At 51.0% G+C, this 27,182-nt stretch overlaps 1 protein-coding gene and 1 long non-coding RNA gene across 5 annotated transcripts in view; one reads left to right on the top strand and one right to left on the bottom strand.

The window, feature by feature from the left end:
- Rnf213 (ring finger protein 213) overlaps positions 1-27,182 on the bottom strand; it is a 102,337-nt gene that overhangs the window by 31,590 nt on the left and 43,565 nt on the right. For all 4 annotated transcript variants that reach the window (XR_005878564.1, XM_021227024.2, XM_021227023.2 and 1 more), the window contains 19 exons: positions 25,763-26,346; positions 24,724-24,889; positions 23,190-23,407; positions 22,851-22,991; positions 22,581-22,748; positions 20,269-21,424; positions 19,799-19,992; positions 19,452-19,607; positions 13,657-17,268; positions 12,211-12,347; positions 11,804-11,899; positions 9,921-10,039; positions 8,199-8,318; positions 7,704-7,822; positions 7,223-7,364; positions 6,935-7,073; positions 3,882-4,070; positions 2,568-2,713; positions 1,192-1,346 (listed from right to left, as the gene is read on the bottom strand). Coding sequence is in view for 3 of the 4 variants with exons in the window: in XM_021227024.2 (XP_021082683.2) it covers positions 1,192-1,346; positions 2,568-2,713; positions 3,882-4,070; positions 6,935-7,073; positions 7,223-7,364; positions 7,704-7,822; positions 8,199-8,318; positions 9,921-10,039; positions 11,804-11,899; positions 12,211-12,347; positions 13,657-17,268; positions 19,452-19,607; positions 19,799-19,992; positions 20,269-21,424; positions 22,581-22,748; positions 22,851-22,991; positions 23,190-23,407; positions 24,724-24,889; positions 25,763-26,346 (7,757 nt within the window). In the remaining variant the exon portion in view is untranslated. The remainder of the gene's footprint in view (positions 1-1,191; positions 1,347-2,567; positions 2,714-3,881; positions 4,071-6,934; positions 7,074-7,222; positions 7,365-7,703; positions 7,823-8,198; positions 8,319-9,920; positions 10,040-11,803; positions 11,900-12,210; positions 12,348-13,656; positions 17,269-19,451; positions 19,608-19,798; positions 19,993-20,268; positions 21,425-22,580; positions 22,749-22,850; positions 22,992-23,189; positions 23,408-24,723; positions 24,890-25,762; positions 26,347-27,182) is intronic.
- Positions 1,341-8,410, top strand: LOC121141587. Its single transcript, XR_005878565.1, has 2 exons — positions 1,341-1,841; positions 5,120-8,410. It is a non-coding gene; the product is annotated as an uncharacterized LOC121141587 (long non-coding RNA).

The raw sequence follows: 27,182 nt of genomic DNA, 5'->3' as shown, positions 1-27,182 counted from the left end.
GAGACATACTTAGATTAGCAATTATGGGATAAATACTTAAGTCAGAGCTAGCCAGTAAGAAACAAGCAAGGCCAACAGCTTCATACTTAATATAGCCTCCTGTGTGTTTATTTGGGACTGATGTGGCTCTGGAACCAGGCTGACGGAAAGGCTTCTCTTTACAAGGGCTGTAGGGCATTTTCTTAATTAATGATTGATATGGGAGGGCCCAGTCTATTGTAGGTGGTGTCATGCCTGGGCTGGTGGTCCCAGGTTCTATAAGAAAGCAGGCTGAGGAAGCCATGGGGCCCAAGCCAGTAAGCAGTGCCCCTCCATGGCCTCTGCATCAGCTCCTGATTCTAGGATCCTGCCCTGTTTGCGTTCCTGTCCTGACTGCCTTCAGGGATGAGCAGTGATTACGCAGGTGTAATGCAAGTCAGCCCTTCCTCCCCAAAATGCTCTTTGGTCACGGTATCATCACAGCCATACAAACCCCAACTAAGACACCTGAAGTCATCATGTCCCCAAATTTCTTAATTCAGTGTTGCATTTTAAACACCCCCCCACTCTACTCAAATCAGAGAACGTTGGGGTTTTTTTGTTTGTTCCTTTGGTTGCTTCCTTTTTTGAGACAGATTTTCTGTGTGACCCTTGCTGTTGTGGAACTCGCTGTGCAGACCAGACTGACCTCAAACTCACAGAGATCCCCCTGCCTCTGCTTCCCAAATACTGGGATTAAGCTGTGTGCCACCAGCACCTGGCTCCCCGATTTCTCTTTTAGAGTCTTAGTGCAGTACATTTAGACATCTTCATTGTTTCTATGAGCAGGTGGCTTATCAAGTTTCAGAAATCAAACAAGGCTTGATCTTTAATGATTCCTAGGAAGGACTGTATTAGATTTTACCTATATTAATTATGGCATGTCCCCAAATTTGTACCTATGCAGTGAGGTATGAAGATTTGGGGCATCAGTCTTTCCACTGAATTTATTGTTATTATTGTTATTATTATTATTATTATTGATAATAATATTATTAGATGCATGACACTATGCTGACAGCTACAGAGAGATCTTAGAACTCCTTCAAGTGACACAAGGTTTGGTTCTAGAAGGCACGGAGAGGAGACCGAGTGTCCCATGTAGCTCTAAGGGTGTACTAATTTGGCAAAACTGTAGCTGAGGTGAGTCTTGCCCACATTATCCACGCCTACCTTTAACTCCTCCCATGAAGCCACTTTCATGGTCAAACGCAGGAAGTCCTTCAAGTAGCTCTGCAGGATATCCTGCTGCTGTGCCACAGGGAGCTGAGCCAAAAACCTGCCCAGGGGGGTCTTCTGGAAGATTTCCACCAACTTCTTTGATACCCCTACAGAGAAGGCAGAGAGATGAAACCCTAAATCCATACAGAAGAGGTCACTGCCCCAAGAAGAAGCCATCATACTCAGGCTGGAGTGGGGAGAGGCTGTCCTGAACTGGACAGAGACAAAGTGGCGCTGGTTGCCTGGCCACGGTCCAGACAGCAGGGAAAACAGAGGCCAAACCAGTGTTAACACCAGGCTCCAAACAGCCGCGCCAGCCCCAGGAGAGAAAACCCTGCCACACCCCTGCGCCTGACAGCTGTGTTCTGTCTAGAGCTCCAGGTGAATTAGGAGGGTGGGCTGCAGTCAGAGGCCACACCAGCTAGACCTCTGCCTTCCACAGCTCTGCTCACAGCCGCCCTAGACAAGCAGGGGCAACGGGCTGTCTTCAGGGAAAGAGACGGTGCTTTCTCGGGGATCTGCTTCATTGTGGTTCAAAGAGAACGGCACAGAGCTAATCTGGGAAAACAAGGTCAGCTCAGCGTATCGAGGCCAGCCTCTAGGTGAGTGCTGAGGGGAGGACTTTTTGCATGAGAACAACTTTTCACAAGATGTTGGGCTGTCATTTTTTTCCCTAGGGAGACAATGGCCAAATCTCTCATATTTGACAGCAAGGGACTTTATGGCTGGGAGGACCTGATGGCTCCACATGGAGGAGGGTGCTCTGCTGTGGTTGCTAGCATTTCCTGATAAAATTCCACAATGGGGACATTTCCCGAGGCTGCCACCTGAGTGGTCCAGGAGCCTCAGATGAGAATAACATTCCTGTTCCAGGAAGCAAGCTCTTTCCCTGATGTGACATGACCCGTTATATCATGCCCCCAAACAGTGACTAAAGGTCATGTCACCCAGACTTATGACCCTTGATGGAGACTTGCACCTTCAGCAGAACTTTAATTTATGGTTACGTGTTCTTGTGCATGTGTGTGTGCATGCACATACTCGCATGTATGACTGCCCATGTGTGGGGGTCAGAGGACAACTCGGGGCAATCAGTTCTTTCCTCCTGACACATAGATATCAAGGACTGAAATTCAGGTTATCAGGCTTGGTGCCAGGTGCCCTAGCCCACTGAGCCATCTTGTCAGCCCTTCAACAGAAATTTTAAGACACCACACCCTGGAGGCTACTCCACACCCAGAGAGCTAAAGCTAGAACCTGCAGAACTGTCCTGCCCTGAACAGGTTAATTCTTGTGCATTGCGTTGAGCCTGCTGAGGGGGAGCTCACCCTCCGTGTCTGTGATATACTGTGCCTGCACCCAGAGCTCCTCCAGGTAGTCCCTGATCCTCCAGCTGAAAGGGACAGCGTTGCAGGCATCCTTGAGCAGGTTCATGTGGCTCTGTACCAGGATGGAGGGCATCTCATTTTGGGACCTGCAGCAAGGCAAGCGGGAGCGAGGCCTGTGAGGTGTCACGTGAGACATGAATCGTGCACAGCCAGCACCAGCCCTGCAGTCCTGAGAGGCAGGCTGCCACCGGGGCGCGGCTCTGTGATGGAGCTTGCCTGTGTGGGTGAGGTCCTAGTCAGCATTTCACACAGCGGGGGAGAGAGGAACAAAAGACACGGTGGGGGATGGGGGGGCGGCTCAGCCAAGCCACGCTGTGCAGCCGGGCAGTGGTGGTGGTGCACGGAGGCAGAGGCAGGTGGATCCCTGTGAGTTCGAGGCCAGCCTGGTCTAGAGAGAGTGCCAGGACACCAGGGCTACATGAGAAACCCTGTCTCAAGGAACCAGACAGAGCAGGTGCGGTTGCAAGCATTTAAAATCCCAGGGCGTGGAGGCAGAGATGAGGACCGACCCTGGTGTTGGCAGTCCCGCCCATCTAGGCAAATAGTAAGCCTCAGGGTGAGAGAACGGGTCTCAGGTGCCAAGGCAGCGGCTGGAGAGATGGCTCAGCAGCTGAGAGCACACACTGCTCTTCCAGAGGACCTGAGTTCGGTTCCCAGCACCCACCCATATCCGTGGATTATGACCGCTTAGAGCTCCAGCTCCAAGGGCCTTTCTGATCTCCACGGAAAGTCATATAAACAGACATAGACAAGACACACACCAATAAAACAACCTTTAACAAGAGATCTGCTGTACTGAGGAAGACACCTAGTGCTGACCTCTGGCCTCCACATGCATGTGTACATATGTGCATGGACATACAAAATAAAAACATTCTTAGCACTAAAACAAAACAAAACAAAAATTTAAAAGACTTGTTGTAGGCCTCATGGATAGCTGCACACAGAGGTCTGACCATAAGTGTGAAGCCTACATCCAGGAAGGTCAGGCCTTCCTTGGGGAAGGGACAAGGACAGGGAAGGCAAAGTACAGTTGATGCCACGCTCAGCATCTGTGTTGCACAATAGAGCCTGGTGAGCTAACATCACGTGTGCTCTCAAAGTAGGCAGACCCACAGTGCCCAAGGACCTCAGGGTTTCGGTGAGCACTGTCCACTGCTGTGGTCCTCCAGGCTGCAGAGGGCGCCAGCAGCAGCTTGGGGAGAGAACAAGGTCACAGTCCTCTCCATATAAGCAAGGCGCCCTTATACTCACCTTGTGTTAGTCACAAGAGGGATGTTTAGGAACTTAATGTCACTGAAGATAAACATCCAAAGATCTTGGGCCCAGGCTGGTGAATCTGGCTGGGCCAGTAGCTCCAGGTTGCCGTCTCTGTCCATGTAAGATATCATGCTCGCCAGGAAGGGGGTGACCACACCTTGGACCCGCTTCCAAAGGGTATGCCTGCAACAGGGGCAGAGGAAACCCACTCTGGTTAGGGTAACCGCAGCACGCACTCCCGCCCCCAGATTCTCTTCCCGAGGTTCCTGCAGGGAGCCACAGCAGCAAGAGCTTGCCAACATTTTCAAGAGTGGGAAAATGAGGTTGGAGCTGACGCAGTGGACCCAGGCTCCGAGTCTGAACTCTCACAAGTCGACTCACAACCATCTGTAACTCCAGTTTCTAGGTGATCTGATGCCCCCTTGTGTCCTCTGGAGGTGGTGCACAGGCACACATGCATGCCAGCACTCATAAACATAGAGTAAGTTTTTATTTAAAACAAAAACAGGGAGGGAGTCACAAGCAGGGCCTTAGAAGATTAGAGGCAGAACTGGGCAGAACCTGCTTCTACAGCCATATCTGAAACACTCATCAGAAAGGTGAGGACACAGGCTTGTTTTTATTCTTAGCTATTTCCAAAACCAGTCATCCAGTTAAAAGTGAAAATAGTTGGGTGATGGTGGTACACACCTTTAATACCAGTATTAGGAAGGCAGAGGAAGGCAGGTCTCTGGGAGTTTGAGGCCAGCCTGGTCTATAGAGCAAGTTCTAGAACAGTCAGGGCTACACAAAGAAATCCTATCTCAAAAAACCAAAACCAAACAAACCAACAAAAACAAAAAAACACAATGAAAACAATGACCAGATTCACTGAGAAAGGAACTTTCTCCAGATCAAGTTAATCATGAAAGCATGCGTCCTGAGATTTAGCTTTTGGTGTACGGGAGATCACCACGGTCAGTTGTCTGAATTAACTACATGACACTTTGCTGCTGACCTGCTTAGGACTGGGACATGAATCAGGGATGAGCAACAGCTGACCATGAACCAACACCTGAGTTCAACCGCTAGCACCGTCCCAAGGAGACATTTATACAGAATCATTAAGTCTATAATTGACCGTAAGACTGTAGTAAGATAATTATGAAGTAATATTAGAGATTGGTATCTAGTGTTAGCATCTCATTCTGAGAACTTGAGAAGAGTTTGTTTTTTTTTTAATGCATACACAGAGGAAGAAAACAGTTGTCTCCATGGACAAAGACAGCCCTTGGCTTAACAAGCACGCCTCACACTCACACACTGCGACAAGCAAGACAAGGACAAAAGTGTGAGGTGAAGGCTGGAGGCAAGACGGGAACAGCTGAGACGAGGCAGGACCCGGGAGAACGGTAGTGACACATCACTCATGGTCCGTGCAAAGCCCATCTTTAGTCGGAGTTGTTCGGCTCAGTGAGAACCTCACTGCAGGCTCAGAACAACTGACAAGCGCTGGTGAGAGGCGACTGAGACAGAAAAGAGCCGAGCGAGGCTCCCAGTGCCACCCGCCGGCTCCCAGGGCCACCCGCCGGCTCCCAGTGCCAGAAGCATCAGTCACCCTCGGTCAGGGGGGCCAAAGGCAAACAGTTGTACCTGGGAGATGGAACCACTGTCTGCAGAAATAAAGATACAGCCCGAGGTTCCCCAAAGACCCAGAGTGGCACCTCAGTCCCCCAACACAGGCTGTCTCAAACTCTTCACAAGTCCAGTTCTGTAGAAAACTGACCACCTGTGGTAAAGTACTCTCCTGGCTCCTAATGCTGTACATAGTGCTACCTCAAGCAATGGGCTCACAGCCCCTGACAGCATCACTTTCTATGGTTTGTAACTTACCGACAAACACTCACATCCATGTTTTTTGTTTGTTTGTTTTGTTTTGTTTTTTTAGATAGTGTCTCTCTGTGTAGCCATAACTATCTTGGATCTTGCTCTGTAGACCAGGCTGGCCTCAAACTCACTGAGATTGGCCTGAGTGCCGGGAGAAAGTTGTATGCCACCACTGCCTGGCCCCCTGAATATTTTTATTATAGAAAAAGTTTAAATAAAATGAGCAAAGTTAGGGCTGGAGAGATGGCTAAGTGGTGAGGAGCACTGACTGCTCTTCCAAAGGTCCTGAGTTCAATTCCTAGTAATCACAGGGTGGCTTGCAACCATCTACATGCCAGAAAACTGTATACATACTAAGTAAATACATCCTTAAAAAATAAGAAAAGACCAGAAATAACCCACATAACCACCATCCAGATTTATTTAAGGTGAGTTACATCTCTAATTTGCTCAGGTGTAGGAAGAAAACACCCAGGCCCTTACCCTTGACATAAATGTCACACCAACAGGAGGACATCACTAACAGTCACACCAGCAGGAGAATATCACTAAGAGTCACACCAGCAGGAGGACATCACTAAGAGTCACACCAGCAGGAGGACATCACTAAGAGTCACACCAGCAGGAGGACATCACTAAGAGTCACACCAGCAGGAGAACATCACTAACAGTCACACCAGCAGGAGACATCACTAAGAGTCACACCAGCAGGAGGACACGACTAACAGTCACACCAGCAGGAGGACATCACTAAGAGTCACACCAGCAGGAGGACATCACTAAGAGTCACACCAGCAGGAGGACATCACTAACAGTCACACCAGCAGGAGGACATCACTAACAGTCACACCAGCAGGTGAACATCACTAAGAGTCACACCAGCAGGAGGACACGACTAACAGTCACACCAGCAGGAGGACATCACTAACAGTCATACCAGCAGGTGAACATCACTAACAGTCACACCAGCAGGAGGACATCACTAAGAGTCATACCAGCAGGAGAACATCACTAACAGTCACATCAGCAGGAGAACATCACTAACAGTCACATCAGCAGGAGAACATCACTAACAGTCACACCAGCAGGAGGACATCACTAAGAGTCACACCAGCAGGCAGACACGACTAAGACTCCCACTGGAATGGCACAAAGGCCCCCATGCTTCTTTCCCCCTGTACCTGAAGGTGCCTGCCTCCTGGAGGGCATCCTGATTAGCAGCCTCCCTGGTGACCCACTCCTTTAGGCTGCGGACCTGGTTGTCTTCCTGCTTCTTTAGAAGCACATGGAGGCGCATCTTAGACTTCCGCAAAAAGGAGGCTGTGAAGACAGTGGGGGACCTGATGTGGCCAGTTTTTGACCCATCTTACCCAAGAGAAAAGCTGCCCGCCCTTTGGCCAGGAAAGTTCTGAAGGTGGTTACCCTCTCCACATTAGGTGGGCGATTCAGCGCTGGGGCACAGTGCTTACCGTTGCGCGCGTCATCTTCATTTAAGAGGCCAAGGAGAATGGTGACTCTCCTCATGTTGCGTGCACGGCTCTCATTCTGGTCTCGGAGCATCCCCACCGCGCTCTGCACACAGCTCCGCAGCAGTCTGGTGGTGTCTAGGACCTGTGAGCACCGAGGAGGAGGAGTGTAGGCTTCCACTGCGCCGGTTCCAGTCAGGACAAAGGCCAGGCCAGCATTGTGAAATGATGGCTTTGTGTTAGCGGTCACGCGGCCCCAGTTGGTGGCCATTATGGCAAAAGTTACAACCTGTCAACCATATCCCTTGCTGACCAGCATTAGCAAGTGGGTCAGGGATGAAGGAATGGGATGGAACTATTTAGTGAAGGGAACGACTCACTCTCCCCTCCCCCCAGTCAATAAGCACAGGGGCTGGCTCTTTTAACTCCCAGGAGAGAGGGCAGAGCTGCAGCTCTCATAGCCAATGGGAAAAGCAGGACTCACATCGCAGGCTCTGGGGTCAGACGCCGTCTCCGTCCCCTCTAGACCCTCCACCTCCATTTTCTCCTCCGCCATCTCCCCTGACTCGATGGTCTCTATCTCCATCGCCTCCTCCGAGTCGTCTGGTAGGCAAAAGGCAAGGCAAACATGCTCGAGTTAACATGTGGGACTAGAACGTGTCGGACTACCTGAGATGGGCTGGGACTTGCCAGGCTTCCCAGAAGTCCCTATCAGTAGCAGTGGCCCTAGTCAAGGGAACATGTGTTTTGTATGTCAGCTCCAGCTCAGGCGCTCCCTAGCCTGGGCTCTCAGGGCCAGCAAAGGAACCATAAAGTAGCCTGGCATGCTGTGGGCACACTCGGGTGGCCTTCCCCTTGGCTCCACCACAGCTGGGACAGCAGAGTGGCCGGCCCCGCATCCAGCACTATGGCACTGCTGCACCTGGCATTTCCCGCCTGTCACCAAACCACGTCCCCAGATGGCTGACTTGTGACTCACACTCAGGTCTGTCCACTGGCTTGAACAGCTGGCTGATGGTGACATTCTGCAGCTTAGTGACATCTGAGGCCATGATCGTGGATCTGCGGAGGTCATCAATGTGGACAGACCGCCACAGCCCTGTGAAGGACAAAGTCACTGGAATCTCCTGTAACGTAGCCATTTTCTTCTTGTCATTTATGAACAAAGAAATAAAACCAACCTGGATCTCACGCTGATTTATTTGTTTTCATTTTTAGTTTTGTGTGCCTGTGTATTTGTGTGTGTGTGTGTGTGTGTGTGCATGCGTGCCATAGCACATGTGTGGAGTGAGAAGATAACTTGTGGCAGTTGGTTCTGTCCGTCCATCTGTCCAGGGATCAAACTCAGATTGTCAAGTTTCACAGAAGGTGCCTTTACCTTCTGAGCCATCAAGCTGGGCTGACAGTTTTTTTTTTTTTAGGATTGATTGACTGGTTTTTATGTACTGAGTATTTGTTCACATGTATGCAAGTACACCAGGCACGTGCCTTGTATGTCATAAGAGGGTGTCAGAGCCGGGTGTTGGTGGCGCATGCCTTTAATCCCAGCACTCGGGAGGCAGAGGCAGGTGGATCTCTGTGAGTTCGAGGCCAGCCTGGTCTACAGAGCCAGTTCCAGGACAGCCTCCAAAGCCACAGAGAAACCATGTCTCAAAAAACCAAAAAAAAAAAAAAAAGAGGGTGTCAGATCCCTGGAACTAGAGATACAGATGACTGTGACCCACCATATGGGTGCTAGGAATCGAACCCAGGTCCCTTGGACCAGCAGTCTGCACTCTTACTCACTGAGGTTTCACTCCAGCCCCTTCACCCAGATTTTTGATTAGGCTGCTGCTGAAGGAGTGATCAGTACCCAAAACCACAAGGTCTGTCAACAAGATCAACCAAGCACTGCTTAGGATCTAAAGTAACCTCCTGCAGAGGGTCCACGAGTGAGCTCCCGGCTCCTGGTTCACATCTTACTGTAGCCAACTCATCACCGTTAGTAAAGCCATGTGAGGGGCTGGGAAGGCCTGCTCTCCAGTGTCTGTGAGATTATCCATTGTCTATTTCCAGCTTCTGGAGTACACGCGTCTTAAAGCAGGAGAGACCAGGGGACTGAGATGAAGACAATATTTCTCCCACAAAGGGTCAGTACACAGAACAGATAGGAAATGAAAGCCAGGCTGGCGTGTGGGTGCTGGTGGCTGGGAAGGTCTCCGAATCCCTCCATCATACAAGGTGGGGGTCAGAGTGCTGGCAGTCCTCACCTAAGTAGACGCAGAGATGCTAAAGCCACTGCTGTGTGCCCAGAGTTGGTTGGTTTGTTTGCTTCTTTTTGATTCCAAGTCTTTCTGTGTAGTCCAGGCTGGTTTCGAACCTGCAATCCCTCCCGCCTCAACCTATAGAAATCTGGGATTACGAGTGTGTGCAACCACCATACCCAGCTAAAACTAATGGCTTCAGTGACTGAGTAAGAAATCTAATTGTGACTTAAGAGTACAGCTGGGATTCAAATTCTAATTTCAGACACAAGAGCATATGAGAAATACCTCAAACACTACTTAGAGGAACACGCTCTAGGGCAGTAGCTCTCAACCTTCCTAACACTGCTGTAGTGACCCAAGCCATAAAATTATTTTATTACTACTCGTAACTGTAATTGTGCTACTGTTATGACCCACGGGGTGAGAACCTCGGCCCTAGAGTACTGTAGGCCTACCTCCATGGAACCCCACGTACGATGTACCACTTCCCATTCGGGAAAGCTTCGTAATAAAATACACGAAGACGAAGTCCTTTGTGCCTTGTGTTTTGTTGATTTCATTGATGGCAGAATACCTGTTTAAGACCAAACACAAATCAATACCACATAAGCACACAGCCTATGTTGGAAGCTGGCTGGCAGGCCCTTCACAACCTCCCAGAACACACCACCCCTCCCAGAATCCTCTATAGAAGCCTTGCCCTGCTTTGACACACGCTAAGTCTCTCTGGCCTTCTCATGAAGCCCTGTGCACAGTGCTGAGACTGATTCCCAGAAGATCTCACTAGGCACGGAAATACAATACGGCTACTAGCGCTTTAAACAGGCACAAAAATTCCCATTTAACATGAACAGGGGAATATGGCTAATTCTAAAGTATTAGATTTCTTCCATCAATACCATAACCACACTCATTAAATGCAAATAAACGTTCGTGCATGAACACCCACACACACAAGTGTACACACACCCACACACGCTTTACAAGCTGGACCTGGTAACACAGGCTTGTCCCAGCTACCCACGAGACTGAATCATGAGGATCACAAGTTCAAAGCTAGTCTGGACAATTTTAAGAGACTCTCTCTCAGAATGAAAAGTAAAAAGAGGGGCTGGAGCCTGGTTTGATTCTCAGCATCCACATGGCGGATTATAACTGTCTGCATCTCCAGTTCCAGGAGATCCAATGCCTTCATTTGGCCTCTGTAGGTACCAGGCACACATATACACACAAACACACACGTGTAATCAAAAATAAAAAGAGTGCTATCACTGAAGTCCTACATGGTTATATGGTTTATTAACACATGCCAGGTTTGATGAGCACTGGGGACACACGCCTTTAATCCCAGCTCTGAGTAGGCAGAGACGGGCAGATCTCCATGAGTACGAGGCCAGCCTGGTCTACAAAGTTAGTTTCAGGACAGCCTAGGTTGTTACATAGAAAAACTTGGGGCTGGAGAGATGGCTCAGTGGTTAAGAGCACTGACTGGTCTTCCAGAGGACCAGGGTTCAATTCCCAGCACCAACATGGCAGCTCACAACTGTCTGTAATTCCTGTTCCAGGGGCTGAGACACTAATGCACATAAATAAATTAATAGGAAAAGAAAGAAAAACCCTGTCTCAAAAGTTCAATCTTAGTCATATATATATATATATATATATGTATATATATATATATATATCCACAAACTACACACCCCACTCACACATTACACACGTCTATAAACCACAAGCATTGCACACACATACAAGCCACACACACCCCACTTACACATCACAGACTATCCCGTTATTGCTCTTTGACTTGGAATAAATTCATATTGTGCAACTGAAAACCACAACTAAACATGTTTCAAGGATATTTTTAAACATCCTATTAATGGTCTACTATTTGTACTTGTGTTTTACAATTTCGTTCTCCTTCCTCCCCACCCCCCCACCCCTGCCATACGTGTGTAAGTGTCTTCACGAGTGTGGATGTATCATTCCGTAGGCAGTATCACTAGGACATGGGGCTCCCTGAATAGGCTAAGCTTGCCCAGGGATCTCCTGGCTCTGCCTCCCAAGCACTGGTATCGAGGGTGTGCACTATCACACCAGCTTTTACATGGGCACTGGGGATTGAACTCAGACGCTCTTGCTCATGTGGCTGAGCTATTCCCCAGAACTCTAGCTTTTTCATCCATTAATTCAGTCATCCTGTGACATGAAGAGAACTTTCTTGTTAATTTCCGTTTCTCACAACACTGTCCTGCTTGCAGAGGAGAGGTTCTCCTCAGGTTGTGAGTGAATGTCGGCCCCCAGTGTTGTTTCTAGGCAACCCCTGAAAACATACTTGGCAGAGGCTACCAGCTGGGCGCTGTGGACACCATCGTCGAAGTCCGTCTGGATGACTAAGATTTTATGCCTGGCTGGGTTCGTTAAGCAACAGCTGGAGGAGAAAGGGGATTACCAGGTTAAGTTCCCTGTCCCAGAAAATAAAGGAATTCGTTGAAGGAGGGTGAGGCCAGGACCACAGAGAAAAAGCCTGCAGAGAGAGGCCCTCCACAGGGGAAGTAGGTGACTCCGCAGGATTCTAAGTGGCCAGCAAGCTACGAGAGGAATAGAGTAGAGGGGACAGAGAGGCCATGTGGGAGACCTAGACCCCCCCCCAGTTCACTAATCAGTGCCAGTTACTACAGCCCCTCGAAAGCACCTGCCCAGGGCGGGGTCCCTGAGGATGGAGCCAGCAGGGCACCTCACCGGACTTCCTTAAGGAACGAGTATTCAGTGTCAAACTGCTGCAGCGACAGGACCATGGGCTTTGAGGCCAACCCTTTCAGCTCGGATTCCAAGACTTCACAGTCGCTACTGGTGAGCAGTCTGGAGAAGGTGGTGATCTGCAAAGAAAGGGAGACAAACTGTTGGCCAGAAACCAACGGGGAGGCCTCTCTACTTGGTCTAGAGCCTAGAGACACGAGGAGGTTGAGCCCCGCCCATGATGGGCGTACGTGGCAGTCTGTGCACGGGAGGAAAACAGGCCTAGAAACAAGGCAGGTGAGGTAAGAGTCCCGCAGGGTCAAAGGGCACCAGAGAGAAGTGCCCCCAACAGGCCCCGAAGTCTCCTTCCTGCTTTGGACCCTTCTGGAGAGTCTCAGGGTCCCTCAGGACTCAGGGCAGACATTACTTCCTACTCAGGACTCGTGCTGTCAGATGGTGTTAGCCACTGGCCTCTCCTACCACAGCCATCCTCAGGGGCCACACTCCACACTGCAAGCTCCAGGGTCCCTTAGGGAGTACAGACCCTCGAGCCTCCAGTTCTCACCTCCTGGCCTGGTCCCTGAGCTCCCGATTCCCTCACGTCCAAAACCGGATGCTCATCCCTGAACTTTCTGTGCCGCTAAGCAAAGCCTCCAGGCGGTTAGGAGGGATCCAGGAGCGCCCTGTCACCCGATGCCCACGCCCACTGCCCCTCCATGGAGTCAGTAATTAGCCTGCGCATAGGCTCCCTGCCATTTCTGTCTTTCTTTCTCTTTTCTTCTTTCATTTCTGTGTCTGTGCGCCCCTTGTACATGTGGTGGCTGCAGAGGTCAGAGGAGGGCATTGAGTCCCCTGGAACTAGAGCTACTGCTGGTTTTCACCTGCCGTGTGGGTGCTGGGAACTGGAAGAGAACCCAGTGCCCCTAACCACTGAGCAATCTCTCCAGCTACCCAACCATTTCTTTGTTTTTCAAGACGAGGTTTCTCTGTGCAGCCCTGCCTGTCCTGAAACTCACTCTGCAGACCAGGATGGTCTGAAAATCAGAGACCCGTCTGCCTCTGCCTCTCGGGAGCAGGGATTAAAGGCGTGCGCCACCGCCCCAGACTTCCCACCACGTCTTGATGCCATCTGCCTCTCTCTGCTGTCGCATTGCCAGGCCCTTCTGGACATCCTCCTGCAATGCTCCTTCTGCAGTGCTCCTCCTGCAGAGCTCCTCTAGGCAGGAAGGATCAGGTCCCTTAGCAGAGCCCCTGAGGACCCCGACAGGTCTTTTACCATCTCAACCTCAGGACACAACACTCACAGCTTGCAACCTCAAAGCTCCCAGTTGTCAGCCTGCCCTTGTTACCTACGTCACCCCAGCGTGCTGGTTTAAACAGAGCTTAAGTTCCTGACCCTAGGACTCTTGGGTGACGGAGCAGAGGGCAAGGCTATGGGGAGACGGTTACCTCTGTGAAGACAGCCCGGCACTCCTGAGGGGCCAGGCGCAGGTGGGCCTGGAGGAATTCTGCAAAGGAGTTGTGCTGCTGGTTGTAGTAGTACTCCCGTGACAGCTGCCCCGCAGCGAAGGAGCCCAGCGAGGAACCGCTCAGCCGGACCACAGCGTCAGGTGTTGCGCACTCCAGCAGGATGAGCTTGGCCTCCTCAGACACCTTGCGGTATAGCTCTTCGGTCAGGTCCCGGGGGCCCTGCCTCCCCACGGCCTGCAGCACCACAGAGGCACAGGCGTCAGAGTGGTAGCCAACGAAGACGTCTGCTGGGCCGTACTTGTGCTGCCTGGCGTTGATCTGATCTGCTCTCACGTCTGCGAACTCACGGGCCCACCGCTGCAGCTCACACACGATCCCCTTCTGCCACCCCTCCAGCATGGTGTTGGTGTCCAGGTAGTGCTTCTCCAGCCGGTTGATGAGGGGCACAGGGAACTGTCTGTACACCACATCTTTCTCTTCGATGACGATGAGGCGGAAGTCGGCGTGGACCCGGCACTTGACCCGATGGGTGCCCAGTCCAAGGTCCACGTACTTCTGGCCCCCCAGGTAGACGTAGTACTGGTTGAGAGCGTCGTACAGGCTCTCGTACAGGTTCTGCAGGTTGAGCAGCACCACAGTCTTTCCCGTCTCCATGCAGATCTTCACCCGGTTGATGTTCCTGCAGATCTGGGTGTACTCCTGGTCCTGGGGAAAGCTGGAGCCGAAAATGATCTCGGGCTGCTGGCCCTCGCCAAAGAACGTCTGCTGCAGGATTTGCAGGGCCGCGTAGTTGCTGGTCAGCACGAGCAAGTAACGGGACTCCGCGCTGTCCGGTCCCCTTCTGGACGCCTGCAGACCACTGTAAATGTTCTGCTTGATCAGTTCCACAGTGCTGACTTCTTCCCTGAACCTGGCCTCGGGAAGACTGGCCGTGAAGATGTCCAGTGCCTGGATGTCGTCTTTACCGCTGAAGTTCCGAAGGACAGCGTGAGCGATGTCTTGTGGAGAAAGGCCCTGATTTGAAGCCTTGGCTTTGGCAAAGACCATCTTGATGAGACTATAATAATCACGAAGCCCAAAGAATTCCTTGTCCTGGCTCTGACACACTGTTTCATAGGCCTTGGCAAAGGGTGCAAAATACCCTCGGATTCTGTCCTGAACCAGCCTGTCCGAGGAGCAGATCCCCTCAGCGCTCTCTATGAGCTCCTTCTCGTTGGGGCTGCCACGTGACACAAAAATGCCTCGGTTCATCTTGGCAGGATCCAGAGCCCAGTTGGATATGCCAACAAAGCCAACCTTTTTGTGTGGGGCAGGGTCATCTTCAATGCACCCATCCTCCAGCAGGGGGTGCAGAGTCTTCAGGGGCATTTTGGGTGAGTCTTCTGCCAGTCCGACCTCATCCAGTACCACCACAGAGACGTACTGCTGCAGGTCCTTGCCCTGCTGGAAGCGAGCACACTGTCTGAAGGTGCCGATGATCCCCTGCGGAGTGGAATGGGGGCTGCACTGGAAAGACACCAGATGGACCTGTTTCAGGCAGCGGAAGAGATCAGAGAAGGCAGACTGCCCTTGCATGGCATCGGCTACAATGATCTTGGCAAGGGATTTGGAGCTGCCGGGCTTCCCTACCAGGAAAAGGGGGATCTTAAGCTCAATGCAGATTACCATCATGAAGACGTTCTCCTTCAAAGCCAAGTTCCGGGCTATGTTTGTCCTGATGGGTGCCCCCCGCAGAAAAAGATCTTGTGCATGAGTGATCTCGTCGAGAATGACCTTGCTGTCGTCATATGGTTTTGGAAAGTACATGCCAATGGCTGTGCGGTAGGGTGCTTTCTCTTCCAATGAGGCATGGTAGCACACCCCAGTGGCCATTATCAGGGACCAGAGGACAGGATCTCTCTCAAAAGTATGTCTGCTGTCACTACTGGATTCGTGGAGGAAGTCATCCAGCTGGTCTAAGAGCATCTCGCTGTGGTCGTAAAACCATCTGAAAACTTTCACGCAGCGCTCCACATCCCGGAGGCTGACGAAACCACACTCATTCTCCCTCTTCCTCATGAACCTCTGGGAGGCGGAGAGCACATCCGCGATCACACAAGCATCACTGTCGTCTAAGGAGATGGAATCCACCAGTCTCTGGACGATCTGCTGGATGTAGAGATTTTCAGCGGCATCGTTCAGCTGTCCGAAGTCCCACACCAAAGGGATGAGGCTCGGGGGCAGAGCGTGGACACGGTATACCAGCTGCCGCAGCGGGATGGAGCCCAGCCTGTCCGTGGTCTCCTCCGCGCTCACCCTGTATCCCAAGCCTGCCGACTCCAGGCGGAGGATCATCTCCTGGGAGTGCTTCCGGTAAGGGTTGCAAGCCGCAATGATATGCAGGCCAGAGCCCTGCTTTAGGCGCTCACCGTCTGCTGTTCCATCACACAGGACCTCTTTGATACAGCTTATAGCTTCTGTTGTGTTGGCTTCGTCAAAGAACAAGATGGTATCCAACTTGTGCTGGATCGTATTGAAGAAGGCTGTCTTCTCAGCATCCCTGACCTTGGAGTAGATCATGGATGGAGTTGTCCCCCCATGGACTTTCACCAACGTCATAGTCTCTGCCTCAGCACTGCCACGCTTGAGGTCACTAAGGAATTTGATGAGCCTGGTTTTCCCACAGCCCGTCTCTCCCATGACGATCACCGGGATCCCACACCGGAACCTCATCTCAATGGCCAGGATCTTAAGCATATTGTCTGTTGTAAGTTCATACGTTTCATCAGGGTCGATGGGCCACTCAATCCCCAGCGCCAGACAGAGTCTGTCAAGTTTCTCATGTCTGGGCAAGGTATCAAAGTTGATGTTGAAGGGTACTCTCTGAAGCTGCAGGCCATCAAAGAGCTCTTTTGTCATGATGTCCTTCTTGATGACCTTCCCATTCGAGGGATTGACGGCACTGACGTAGCCATTGTTGTTAGGCTGCAAGTGAAAGCCTATGAATGTCATGGTCATGCGGTCACCGTTGAAGAAGACATACGGGTGGGGCTCTGACTCCCACCTCTTCCGAAGAGAGAAGGGAGCCAGGTCTTCTTCAGCAACCCCATCCATGGTGACCAGGTGCTTACCCGGGCTTTGGTCTGAAGTGTGAAGAGACGGAGTGGCGAAATCTCTCGCCATCAAGACCATGAAGGTTACCACAAAGTTCTTGAAGCCCCTGAGTGTGTCTCCAGTAAGAGCTGGGTTGCAGAAGACAGAGGCCTCGCAGTCCTTAAGCTGACAGTTCAGAAAGCAAGCGAAGTTCCGAAGCTCCGCCCAGGAAGGGTCTACCACCCCACAGTAAATCAGGAAGTGCTGCAGGCACTCCTCAGGAGAACCTTCCACAGAGCCTTCCTGGTACTGGAACGCGTCCAGGTTCTGGTTTTGGTGGAACCTCCGTAAATACTGGTATGGCCTTTGGAAAGCTTCACTGATGAACTCCGTAGGGTCCATCCCAGGATCTCTGTGGCTCCCCTCGGGGGACAGCTCCATGTCTATCACTTCCTTGGGGGGACGGCAGGTGACTTTGGGGAAGATATCAAGGAACTTGAGTAGAGGTGCGCGTGCGTTCTGCAGAGGGGAAACACACTGTCACCGAACTTCTTAAAACCCGCCCTTGTGTTTTAACTCCCCAGCAGGCCAGCGACTCTGAACTGAAGCGGAAGACACGCCCTTAACCAGGAGGCAGTTTTCTAACAACTCTGTCTCTTCACTGTGCACAGACAACTGTGTAGGGTGTGAGACCCAAACCTCTCCAAGTACTCAGATCCGAGAGGAACTCGTCTTCCTTGTACCGGGGTTACAGAGTTAATGTGCCTTCCCAGTGAGAAGCCACGCCACACACTTGGCTCTGGGTAACGCTCAAAGAGGAGCCGGCCTCCAACAGAAGATTTTACCAGCTTACACACACCTTAGGCTCACACACTCCACACCCGCTGTGGTCCTTAAGTCTTTCAGGTCCCAGTCCCAAGCTGCACTTTGAACAATTTGGACAGAGATGGGAGGCTGACCGCTTGGGCAGATGGGATACCACCAGAATTATTTCTTACAATGCCAGTGAGGCTATTTTGAATAGCTGTTACTCAGGGTTATGTTGCCCACCTGGCAGAATTAGGCTTTTTCTGATAAGAGCACAGGGGATTTGGTGGTGGCTGTAAGCCTGTGCTGCCCACTTGAGTGTTTTGATAGGGGGCTGGAACAAAGGCTGCCTGTAAACCAGGGTTGTCTCCGTTTCTTATGGGAATGGAGCCTCACTGGAGATCAGGCTCGTGAATGGACATTCTCAGCAAGCCCGCACTTTAGTTAGTGTGGAGAATTTCCTTTCCTATAGTTACTAGCAAGCATGGTTAGCACACTGTCTTTCAGTCAGATTGTGTAACTTAGTATTTCCTAAGCAAGTTTATTAGTAAATCCCCCTAGAGCGTTGATTCTACTTCAAGTTTTTGTTTGTTTGTTTGCTTTGTTTTTTGTTTGTTTTTCGAGACAGGGTCTCTCTGTGGCTTTGGAGGCTATCCTGGAACTAGCTCTTGTAGACTAGGCTGGTCTAGAACTCACAGAGATCCACCTGCCTCTGCTCCCGAGTGCTGGGATTAAAGGCGTGCACCACCACCACCTGGCCCTACTTCAAGTTTATCCTGTATTACTGAGAGATGACAGCTCTCGGCACAATCCGTTTGGACTGCAAGCCTGAGGTACAGCCTTGTCACCCTCTGGACCACAGCATCTGTGTGCTGATCCTGAGGAAACACTTCCCAGAAGACTTCACCTCAGTGATGCTGGTCTCAGTCAGAGGTAATTTCTCCACCCCACTGACCAGCATGAATTGTCCAAGCTAAGCAAAGGGTCACGCTAGGGGTTGTGATGTCTTGTTAATCATGGTCCATTCTTCAGTCCCAGCTGACCACAATCACAGCTTAATTCAAAACATCGCTCAAACAGCCCTGGTAGGAGTCTGTACTTCCCTCTGCACGTCGCAAGCCAGGCCTCTACCGTCTGCGATGCTCTCAGCATGCTAATCTTATGAGCCCCCAGAAAACAGTCCACTGAGCTCGGGGCACTCAGTGGTTCAGAGTTCATATATCACCGTAACTCTTCTCCAAAAGACGTGGTCAGGTCCATCACAGCAATAATCCTCGAGCCTGATACCGATTTCCAGCCTAGTGAGAGTTCCTATTGCTGAGATAAAACACCAAGACCACGGGGGAGGAAAGGGCTTATTTCATCTTACGTCTCTCACGCTACGCTCCATTACTGAGGAAAGTTAGGGCAGGGTCTCAAGCCAAGATGGAGGCAGGAACTGAAGCAGAAAGCCATGGGGGCCGCTGCTTACTGTTTTGCTCTCCATGGTTTGCTCTGCCTGCTTCCCTGTGCCATCCAGAACCACAGGCCTAGAGGTGGGACTGCTCCCCAACCCCCATGAGCTGGGGGTTGCCTACAAGCAATGTTTTGTTTTGTTTTCGAGACAGGGTTTCTCTGTATTGTTTTGGAGGCTGTCCTGGAACTCACTCTTGTAGACCAGAGCTGGCCTTGAACTCACAGAGATCCACCTGCTTCTGCCTCCAGAGTGCTGGGATTAAAGGTGTGCGCCACCAACGTCCAGCACCTACAGGCAATCTTATGGAGGGATCTTCTCAATTGTTGTTCCCCCTTCTCAGATAACTCAAGCGTGTATCATGTTGTCACAAAGCAAACCAGGATAAGGTGTGTTTCATCACCACAGCCAAACTTTTACGTCTGTTTTTGTTGATACCCACCAGTTTAGAAGACCTCTTTGACTGTACCGAGGGCTCTTGGGAGATTTCAACAATATATAAATGGCATGGGTTCCGAAGCCACATTTTCCCGTTTATGTCCATCAGGTACTGGAGAATGAGGAGTTTGAAAAGAAAGACAGGAATCCCAGTCTGTACCTACAGAAGGAGACGCAGGTCTGTGAGCGTGTGGGGCGGTGGCCATTGCTCTCACGCTAAGGACTGGCTCATTTGCCCCAGGACAGGGTGATGTTGGTCAGGGGTGTGTGTGGAGGGAGGAGGCAGTCGGGGTACGGCAGCCGTGTCTCCCTCCGACGTCACAGTCCTTGGGGGGAGGCCAGGACACTTACTGAAGTGCTCACGTCAATGTGGAATATCATGGGCGTCCTCTGATAGCTCCCCTTCAGGAACGGCAGGAGGGAGCTCAGGACTCGGCTCTCATCCACGTGAGGGTCCGTCAGCCGAATGACTTTTAAAGGCACCTTTTCATCCTTTAGCTTCCTCCTCAGGTTCATGTGCAATCTGTTCACATAGAGTGACTTTCCTGCAGGGTGAACATACAGAGATTAGACCCCCAACCTACAGACTGGGAGCGGGAGAACAGAGAGGCATCGCGGGAGTTGCTCTTCAGAGTCTAGGTCAATACGTGTGCAGAGTGCCACCCCTGCTTACTGGCCCCTCGTCTCCGGGCCCCCTGTCTGCCACCCACTGGCCAACTGCCTTTCCCTTGCCGCTGATGAGTGTCCCCTGCTGGACGAGAAAGTGTCACTGGGCAGTTTCTGGTAGAGGGGACCCTTCCACCCACAGGCTCTTGCATTACCAACACCAGCTCTTTCAGAGGTGACGATCCCAGCACACATGCGGTCTCTGAACACAGCCGCTGCCGACGGGGTCTTCTTCGGGACCTGGTAATGGTTCTTCAGGTAGGCCTGGATGTCCGGCAGTGGGGCCTGGGGAACCAGGGGGACTTTGTGCTGGCTGAAGGTGGAGGGCAGATAGCAGTGCTCCCGGGCAGCATCGCAGATTATCACCAGCTGGTACTCGTCACGGTGGCGCTGTGTGCATAGCCTCTGGAAGAGCTCCTCTGCCCGGCAGCCCACTTCGTAGCTCAGCTGGTCTGCGAACAGCAAGCTGTAGATCTTCTGTTCCTGGGGCCCTGGTGTGAGGCAGCGTCGAAGGAGCAGTTCCACCTCCTCCACCGTGGTCCCTGGGGTGCAGAGCAACACCTCATCAAAGGTGGGCAGAGACTGCCTGGGGTCCTGCACATAGATGGCCAGTGCGGCCAACAACACCTCAGAGTGGCCACACAATACCAGGTTGGGCTGGCCAACCTGCAGGCCTTTGGGGAGTGGCCGCGTCACACATGAGGCGCCCTGTGTGGCCAGCTGAGCCAGGCATGTGCCCAGGCCATCCAGGTCCAGGCAGTCCGGCAGGAAGGCACTCATGCACACTATGGATTGCTCCATAAGAACCCGGAGCTTGCCCATTAAGCTGGACTCAGAACACAGCTGCTGAGACAGGTGCCTCACAACCTCCCTCTGGCGTTGTCTGGCAGCACTGCTTTCACGGGAACTGGTGACTTCTACGATGTCATCCACAGTGCATTTGCCTTTGATGAAGGACAGCATCATGAGGGCAGCCTCACTAGGTCTGGATTTCCTGAGCTCACTGCTCAGGTAGACAAGCTGCTCAGCTGTGTAGAAGTTGAGGTAAAAGTGTTTCGCTCTCTTCTGGGCGACTACTGTTTTCCAGTTGTCTAGGAAGTCCTCCATCTGCCTGCAGAGGGCTCCCAGGAGCTCGATGACATCACCACTCTCTGCCAACGTGTTCACCAGCTCCAAGCCAAAGTCCATGCGGATGGAGACACCCGATCTGGGGCAGCAGTAGATCTCAGCAGTCCAAGTCCTGAAGAGCATGTTGCCCGCACAGTGCAGGTTTATGAAGGCATTGACAAGCCTCTGCATGCTGCTGAAGACCTGGGGAAGACAGTCGTGAGGCCAAGGCATAGCCAGAGCTGCGGGGAGACACCCGCACCTACACACCTGCAGGGGAGACACCCACACCTACACACACCATCTATAGATAGAGCTGTGGGGAAGACCCCACACCTACACACACCATCCATAGACAGACAGAGCCACAGGGAAGACACCCGCACCTACACACACCTGTCCACTTACAACTCCAAAGCCTTAGACACATATCACTGGCTCACTTGAGCACACTTTTCCCAAAAACCTCCCTAATATTTATCCCACAGCAACTCTTCCTCCCATAGTTACAGTCAGCCCATTAAGAGGCCTCTCTTTTTCTTTTTCTTTTTCTATTTGTTGATTTGAGTCAGGGTCTCAACTCTGACTGTCCTTAAGTTCCCTATGGAACCAGACTGGCATGATGCCTCTGCCTCTGCCTCTGCCTCCTGAGTGCACCAGCATGTCCAGGGAAAGAAAAAGGAGGTAGGAGCTGGAAAGATGGCTCAGAGGTTATGAGCACTGACTGGTCTCTTCCAGAGGTCCAGAGTTCAATTCCCAGCAACCACAAGGTGGCTCACAATTGGCTCACAATCATCTATAATGAGATCTGGTGCCCTCTTCTGGTTTGCATACAGACATGGAGGCAGGACATAAATAAATTGATAGATAAATAAATAAATCTTTAAAAGAAAAGAAAAAGGCTGTCGATGTAAAGACTGTACACACATGCAGGTGTTTGTGTGTGTGTGCGTATGTGTATGTGTGTAAAAGCATGGTCTCATGTTCCCAGGCTGGCCTCAAAGTCAAGATCCTCCTGCCTCAGCAGGAGTGTAATAGATACTTGACAGTTTATAGAGGCAGCAGAGCGATCTTCTTTCTAGAACTATCTAGTGGTCATCTCTTCCCCACAGCTGGTAACAGTTCCTCCTGAGGCTCCTGAGGAGGACCTTTCTGTTGTCCTTGGGTCTGCCCTGCTTCAGATACTCCTCTGGTTTTGTGGTTTGTGGTGGCCTTGCATCCTGCAGACCCATCAGCGTCAAGCTCTGTGTTGACCAAAAGTCAACTTAGACCCTCTCCGCAGCTCAGTACGAAAAGTGTCTGGGCCAGCTTGAGGCCAGAGCGGCTGCTGTTGGGTAGCGGAACAAGCCCAAATGCTCACCTCCGAAAACTTCTCCACTTCTAGGTTGCTGTTGTGGTCTTTCTTGCCAGACATTAGCATAAGCTTATTTAAAAGCTCCTTCAGCTCTTCCGTGGAATAGGTACGCTGCGCCTCCTGGGCACCATGGTCCTCGGGGAGGAGGAGGTATAGAATGGTGTCTGGGGAAATCTGGGAGCACATCTGAAAGTTAGTTTCTGGGGCAGAGTCCCATGACTTTATAACAAGACAGCAGGGCCACGCAAAACTGCACCGGGATGTTGGGAGGCTTACCTTCTGACCACCGCTGGGTGCCTTAATAACATAGATGCCCTTGTTGTTGATCGCTGTGGCCAGAGACAGAGAGGAGAGCTCCACAGACCCATGGCTCTCCTTCACCGTCTTCAGCCATTCCAAATTTCTGGCAGAATCTTGCTATTGGGAACAAAGCGGGAAGCAGGCTGGAGTGAGTAACCATTTTCCCACTGTCACCCCTCACCTCTGCTCCTGCTGGGGTGTGTGCAGTTGTCCCACACCCTGCCCTCCAGCACCCATGTTGTGTCTCTGGGTTCTGTCTTGTTCCTCAGGGCCCTGTCACTCAGCACATGCGCCTTACATCCTGAGTAGACTCACCAGCTTGCTGGGCAGGTGCTCGTCACTGTCCAGGGCCCTCCAGAGCTCCTGCAGACGATCCATGAACCCATGGAAGTCTGTGCCCAAGTGCATCTTGTACAACAGGGAAGCGTAGCCCTGCACAGCATCATGGAAACAGGCCACCCGGTCCACATCGATGTCGTTCTCCCCCGCAGAGATGGAGGCCAGGTCCACAAACACCTTGAGCTCATTGATGTCTTGAGAGGAGAAGAGGGGAGTTCAGCACGTAACCGTGCTGAATCTGAGGAAGTGACCCTAAATGAAGCTACGACTGGACACCAAGCTAATATCTGGGTTGGACCCACTTCCGTTTTTGGCTCTAACATGCGGTGAATCTATCGACTGATGGCTTTATCAGACAGCAGTGTCCCAGGCATCACACCAGGCTCTCTGCGCACCTTATACAACCTTGAATCTACTACACAAAGTCACCTAAACCTCCTAAACATAGAGACATAGGCTCATCTCTTTAAGAATATGTTGACAATGAGAAAAACGGAGATAACTCTCCACGGGTTTCTGGTCACTCAACAGATAGGCATGGAAAACCTTTATGAGGGGTTACAGAAAACCTCTCTGGGCAAGTCCTGTCTTCTGGAAGAAAAGGTTAAATGGGAAGGGGCAGCTAGAGAGATGGCTCAATGGTTAAGGGCACTGGCTGTTCTTCCAGAGGACCCAGGTTCAATTCCCAGCACCCACATGGCATCCCACAACTGTCTGTAATCTGGAATGTGAGGGTACACTGACACACACATGCAGGAGAAACACACACACACATAAAATAAAAACAAAATCATTTAATTAAAAAAATAGCCGGGTGGTGATGGCACACGACTGTAATCCCAGCATTCAGGAGGCAGAGACAGGCGGATCTCTGTGAGTTCAAGGCCAACCTGGTCTACAGAGTGAGTTCCAGGACAGCCTCCAAAGCCACACAGAGAGACCCTGTCTTGGAAAAAAACAAAATAAAGAAAGAAAGATAAAAAGACCGCTGAGATGGCTTAGTGGTTCAGAGCGATTGTTGACCTTCCAAGGGATCCAGGTTCCATTCCCAGCATCCACGTGGTGGCTTTCAACCAATTGTAATTTCAGTTCTAGAGGATCTGACTTCCTCTTTAGACCTAACACAGGCACCAGGCACATGTGTCACACACATACACACATAAAGGTGAAAACAGCATTACAAAGTAATAAATAAAAGTAAAATAGAAAGGTTAAAGGAGGCTGGGTTTTTACAAAATGATCTTCAGCTATTCACAGCAAGCAGCCATGGTGTTCAGGGAGTAACGATGGGAAGTTTCTACACAAGAACCTGAGAGACATCATCTGAATAAAATAAACCCCCAGTGACTGAGACAGACACTGCCCCATTGACTAAAGAAGGTAAGGAGCGACTTTTCCTGGCCTTTGTACAGCCTGCGACCAAGGGGATACATTTCCTCAAGCCCCAGACCCTCAGGAGAACCACCTGGCCACCTGAAGGACCCAGGCAAGTCCAAGGGGCTGGCCATACCTTTCAGAGCCTCATGCAACCAGTCCACAAGTTCCTTCTGCCGAGAGAGCTCCTCCAGGCAGCGGTGGCGGGGCTCGGTGATGTCTTGGAGCAGCTTCTTGGCCTGAATGAACTCTTGGCTGATCTGCTTCAGGTTTTCATGACAAAAGTCCTCAAAGGAATCCGCCTGGAAGAGGAAGTTTAGCTTGTACTGGTACTGGTTGGCCAAGCCTACTCTTTAGGCAGTCACACTTCCACAGCAAGACCGAGGTTCGTTTAGTCAAGGACAACAGGGCCTTCTCCTCCCTGGTCAAAGCATCGCCTGTCCCTCCGCCTCTTGCTCGCCCCACATCTCCCACTCCACAGCAAAGCTTATGTGGCCTTTAGAATTTGTCCCTTAACGTAGCATTACCAGACCTCTCTCTGTATACATAATTTCTATTTCACTGGTCCAGGAGCAGGCCCAAAGGAGACTATGGTGGTGCATATCTCTTAGTTCAGCACTTGGAAGGAAGAGGCAAGTGGATCTCTGTAAGTTCAAGGCCAGCCTGCAACAGCTGGGACACAGAGGAAACCTTGTCTCGAACTGGAAACAAAAGACCTCCCATCTCAGCTCTGCCAGGCCCGATGTGTCACTTGCCGCTGCCTAGAGCTTATGCAATTGCCCGTGGGACAGGTGGCCTTCCTCCCTTCTGTGACCAGAGCCCTTGTTAAATAACACGGCAAAATGGGCCATGAATTTGGAAGAGAGCAATGAGAGGTACACAGGAGAGTTTGGAAAGGGAGAAATGAATCTCAAAAATGGTAAAAAGAACATAGCAATTATACTCTCAGAAACAATGGAGAAGAAGAGCACGGCCTCTCCTTGAATTGCTGATCCCCTGATCGGAAGGCTGGAACTCACTGGCTCAGGAGCTCCCAGGTTACTCATGAAGAAAACTTGGCTGTCCTGTCGGCTTCACCATCTCCCACCCCCACCCCACCCCAAGCCAGAAGCCCCCAGCTCTCAAGAACATTGAGGTTGGCCCTCACCCCTCAGGAAAGCCAGCAAACAACTTACGAAGTTTAACAACGTGTCCAGAACACTGAAGTCGCCGGTCACGCCCAAAGTGCTTCGGACCTGAAAGATGACCTTGGCAGAGCTGACGGCCTGGTTCAGGCTATGGTATTCTTTGATCTGCCCAACACGCTCTGAGATCCAACCTTTTTGGTCCTGGGGATCCATAGTGCACATGAACTTTAGATCAGCAGTCAGGTCTTCATATTTATCTATGAAGTTCCTGAAGATGTCATCAACTTCAGCGAAGGTGATCTCTCCTGACTTCACGTTCTCGTAGAGCCTGTAGAATCTCCTGTAGCAGGGGTCGTACAGGCAGTTGCAGGCCTCTGCGAGCGATAACTTCAGCTCTCTGCCATCCTGGTACTGAGTGCTCAGCGACTCTGCCGCCTCCTGCCAGAAGACTTGGAAAATGTGGCTGTCTTTCAGGGAGTCTAGCTTGCTTGCAACCTCTCGGACCTCAGGGCTCAGGCAGTAATGCGTCATCCTTTTGTGGGGTAAGGAGCCAGGTAGCGTTCTCAAGGCTTCACTTAGTTTCTTATTGCTGAGGTCTTGAGAGTGTATTGTTTCAATATCTCCAAACTCCACTATGGAAGCCAGAATGAAAGGCTGGGTTAAACGTCTGGAGAGAGTGGCATTTTATTGCACATCTACTTGTTGATTTTTTTTTCCCCAGCTTTTTTGAGACGGGGTCTCTCTGTGTAGTCCTAGCTGTCCTGGAACTTACTCTATACACCATGCTGGCCTCAAATGCAGAGATCCTCCTGCCTCTGCCTCTGGAGTGCTGTAGGTGAAGACGTGCCCCCCCCACCCGGCATGCCTTCTATTTCTTAGTGAGGGAAAAAAAATGTCAGAATGTGTAGCTCCAGCTAATTATCCTCCTAATGACTGGGGCTGTGGACATGCACCAGGACAGACAGAACTAGAGTTCTTTTTGGCACTGGGGACAGATCCTACAGCCTTGCAATGTTAGACGGGTACGCCGCTACTGATACAGCCCTAGCCCTTTCTCTAGCCGCAACTCTAATAAAACTCAAAACAGCCATTTGGATTACTCTCTCCATAAAAGACATACCTCTTTCCTCCCACCCACCTTGGTTTTGTTTGTCAGTTTTCTCAAGAAGGAAAACATTGTAAACTCTGGGTAAAAGGTCAGTTGGAAAACACGCACCTATTTCTCACTCCCTTCTAAAGTTCCCACTAATTATAAAATATACACTGTATCTTTAAAGTCAGAAACTGGACAGGCACATGCCTTTCATCCTAGCACTCAAGGAGGCAGGGGCATGAGCTACAAGTTCATTGACAAGGCAAAATACCACTACAGAGGCAGATGGATCTCTGTGAGTTTGAGAGTAGCCTGATCTACAGAGCATCCAGTGAGAGCAAATATGTCAAACACAGAGAATCAGTAACCAGGACT

Source organism: Mesocricetus auratus, unplaced genomic scaffold (assembly GCF_017639785.1).
Source record: "Mesocricetus auratus isolate SY011 unplaced genomic scaffold, BCM_Maur_2.0 Super-Scaffold_100007, whole genome shotgun sequence".
In the NCBI taxonomy this organism is placed as follows: domain Eukaryota; kingdom Metazoa; phylum Chordata; class Mammalia; order Rodentia; family Cricetidae; genus Mesocricetus; species Mesocricetus auratus.
This window is presented reverse-complemented; position numbering and strand designations above follow the sequence as displayed.